This window comes from Loxodonta africana, chromosome 15 (assembly GCF_030014295.1).
Source record: "Loxodonta africana isolate mLoxAfr1 chromosome 15, mLoxAfr1.hap2, whole genome shotgun sequence".
NCBI lineage: Eukaryota > Metazoa > Chordata > Mammalia > Proboscidea > Elephantidae > Loxodonta > Loxodonta africana.
The window spans coordinates 67,441,162-67,443,697 of record NC_087356.1 but is presented as its reverse complement, the minus strand read 5'-3'; the positions used below and the strand labels follow the sequence as shown (position 1 = coordinate 67,443,697).

At 41.5% G+C, this 2,536-nt stretch overlaps 1 protein-coding gene across 1 annotated transcript; it reads left to right on the top strand.

Moving 5' to 3' along the window:
- Positions 1–861: 861 nt before the first annotated feature.
- On the top strand, positions 862–1,910 carry LOC135227712 (olfactory receptor 8G1-like). Its single transcript, XM_064268324.1, has one exon. The coding sequence runs from the start codon at positions 960–962 to the stop codon at positions 1,908–1,910; it is 951 nt and encodes a 316-aa protein (XP_064124394.1). The 5' UTR covers positions 862–959.
- The last annotated feature ends 626 nt before the right edge of the window (positions 1,911–2,536 follow it).

The following is a 2,536-nucleotide window of genomic DNA, read 5'->3' as shown; positions in this document are numbered from 1 at the left end:
TAAGTGTTTCTCTGAAATGATAAAGAGATAAGACTGGAAAGCAGACATGACTAGCTAAAAGAAGAAACAGAGGGTGAAATGGTGAAGGACCCATATACAGCCACAAAAGTCTTCCATCATAGAGCGATCACTTGTTTATAATATGCCTAACTATGGGCAAATATTTGACCTCTAAAAAAAAAATTTTTTTTTTTTTTTAGTGGTCACTATGAGCCAAATATATAAAATAAGTATACTAGTAATTGTTGTGGAATCCCTGCATAGTGCAAATGGTTAATGAGCCTCAGAAGTAAGTCCTGCTGATTTACTTCCAAAAAATCAGTCTTTGAAAACCTTGTGGAGCATAGTTCTGCTCTGACACACACGAGGTCCACATGAGTCGGAATCAACTTCATGGTAACAGGTACTTGTTTCCTGGTAGCATTGTTCTGCAGAAGAGTTGAGAGGATTTCAAATAAGGCATGGAAGGTACTTTGTTGTTGTCGCTGTTGTTAGGTGCCACTGAGTCCATTTTCAACTCCTATCGATCCCATGTGACAGAGTAGAACTACTCCGTATAGTCTTCTAGGGTGTAATCTGTACATTAGCAGATTTTCAGGTCTTTCGCCAGCAGAGCTACTGCGTGGCTTTGAACTGCCAGCCTTCCAGTTAGTAATCCAATGCTAAACCATTGTACCACCTGGGTCGGAACACGCAATATTCTAAGTTATCAGAACAGGTCTTTGGATGTTCAGAGACTGTTCAGAAATAAAAACAAACAAGCAAAAAGATATAATTCCATCTGGTGTTTACGTGCATGACCCATAATCCCAGAGTATTTAACTTCCAGCATAGAGCAGGGACAGGGAGAGAGAACTGGAGATACCTAATTGATAAGACTTGCATCTGTTTCATGCTGCATAAATAAACACCTAACTCAAATTTCTTCTTCTCTTCCTGCGTAGATTTCCCAGAGAAAAATGGCAGCAGGAAATCACTCCACAGTGACCGAGTTCATCCTTGCTGGGCTAACAGACAAACCAGAGCTCCAGCTGCCCCTCTTTCTTTTCTTCCTAGGAGCCTATGTGGTCACAGTGGTGGGGAACCTGGGCATGATTACACTGATTGGGCTCAGTTCTCACCTGCACACTCCCATGTACTATTTCCTCAGCAGTTTGTCCTTCATTGATCTCTGCTGTTCCACTGTCATTACCCCCAAAATGCTGGTGAACTTTGTGCCCGAGAAGAACAGCATCTCCTACCCTGAATGCCTGACTCAGCTCTACTTCTTCATTTTTTTTATTGTATCAGAATGTCATATGTTAGGTGTTATGGCTTATGATCCTTATGTTGCCATCTGTAATCCATTGCTTTACAAAGTCACCATGTCTTATCCGGTCTGCTCCCGGTTGGTAGTTGAGGTATACATGATGGGCTTGATTAGTGCCACAGCTCACACAGGTTGCATGCTAAGAGTGGTTTTCTGCAAGGCTAAAATAATCAACCATTACTTCTGTGATGTTCTCCCACTACTGGAGCTCTCCTGCTCCAGCACTTATATCAATGTAGTGGTACTTTTGTGCTTCAGCGCGTTTAATACTCTTGCACCAACCTTGACTGTCCTTGGCTCCTATGCCTCCATCATTGCCAGCATCCTGCAAATTAGCTCCACTGAAGGCAGGTCCAAAGCCTTCAGGACATGTAGCTCCCACATTTTGGCTGTTACAATCTTCTATGGTTCTGTAGCATTCATGTACCTGCAGCCATCAAATGTCAGCTCCATGGACCAAAGCAAAGTGTCTTCTCTGTTTTACACCATTATTGTGCCAATGCTGAACCCCCTGATCTACAGCCTGAGAAATAAGGATGTCAAAGTCGCTCTCAATAAAATCATTGAGAAAAGGCTGTTTTGCATTAACAAAGGTTTATAAATCTTGGTAAATATTCAGTATGAAAGAAGCCCAGACACAGCAACATAGATACAGAAATAGTGACATTATTGCCATCACTTGATTATTTGGAAGGCAGTTCCCAAGGATAAGACTGGATTCATAGTGTCATATGGACAGCTGTCTGTCACATGGCAGGCAATGTCAATTTTAGGAAGGCCCGGATGTCACCCCTAGTAATCCATATTACCTCTAATCTTTTTTTTTTTAATCTTCAAAGGCCTTCATGTGGGGAGGCTATAATTTGCGTACATGGGATTTGGCACTTTGGTAAGGCTTAGCTATCATAATTCATAGAATGATCTCTTTGGTCTATATCCTTTGATTTTCTGAATAGCTCGTGTTTTGGCCCTTGTTTCTAATAAGTGTACGAATAAAATTTTCAGGAAAAAATTGATCTCCAAGGTAAATAATTCTTAACCATTTCAAATCTACAAAGTTCATTACCTACTAATGACTAAGTGCAGAAAACTGTATTATGAAATATGGGGGTAGACAGGTCTAAATAGTTGACCTGAGTGACAGGTGAGGAAAAGCTGCATCCTGAAGCAGCAACAGCCTCTGGAACTGGCATCTGGTGCCACAGCCTTGAGCCCTCGGAGTTCCCT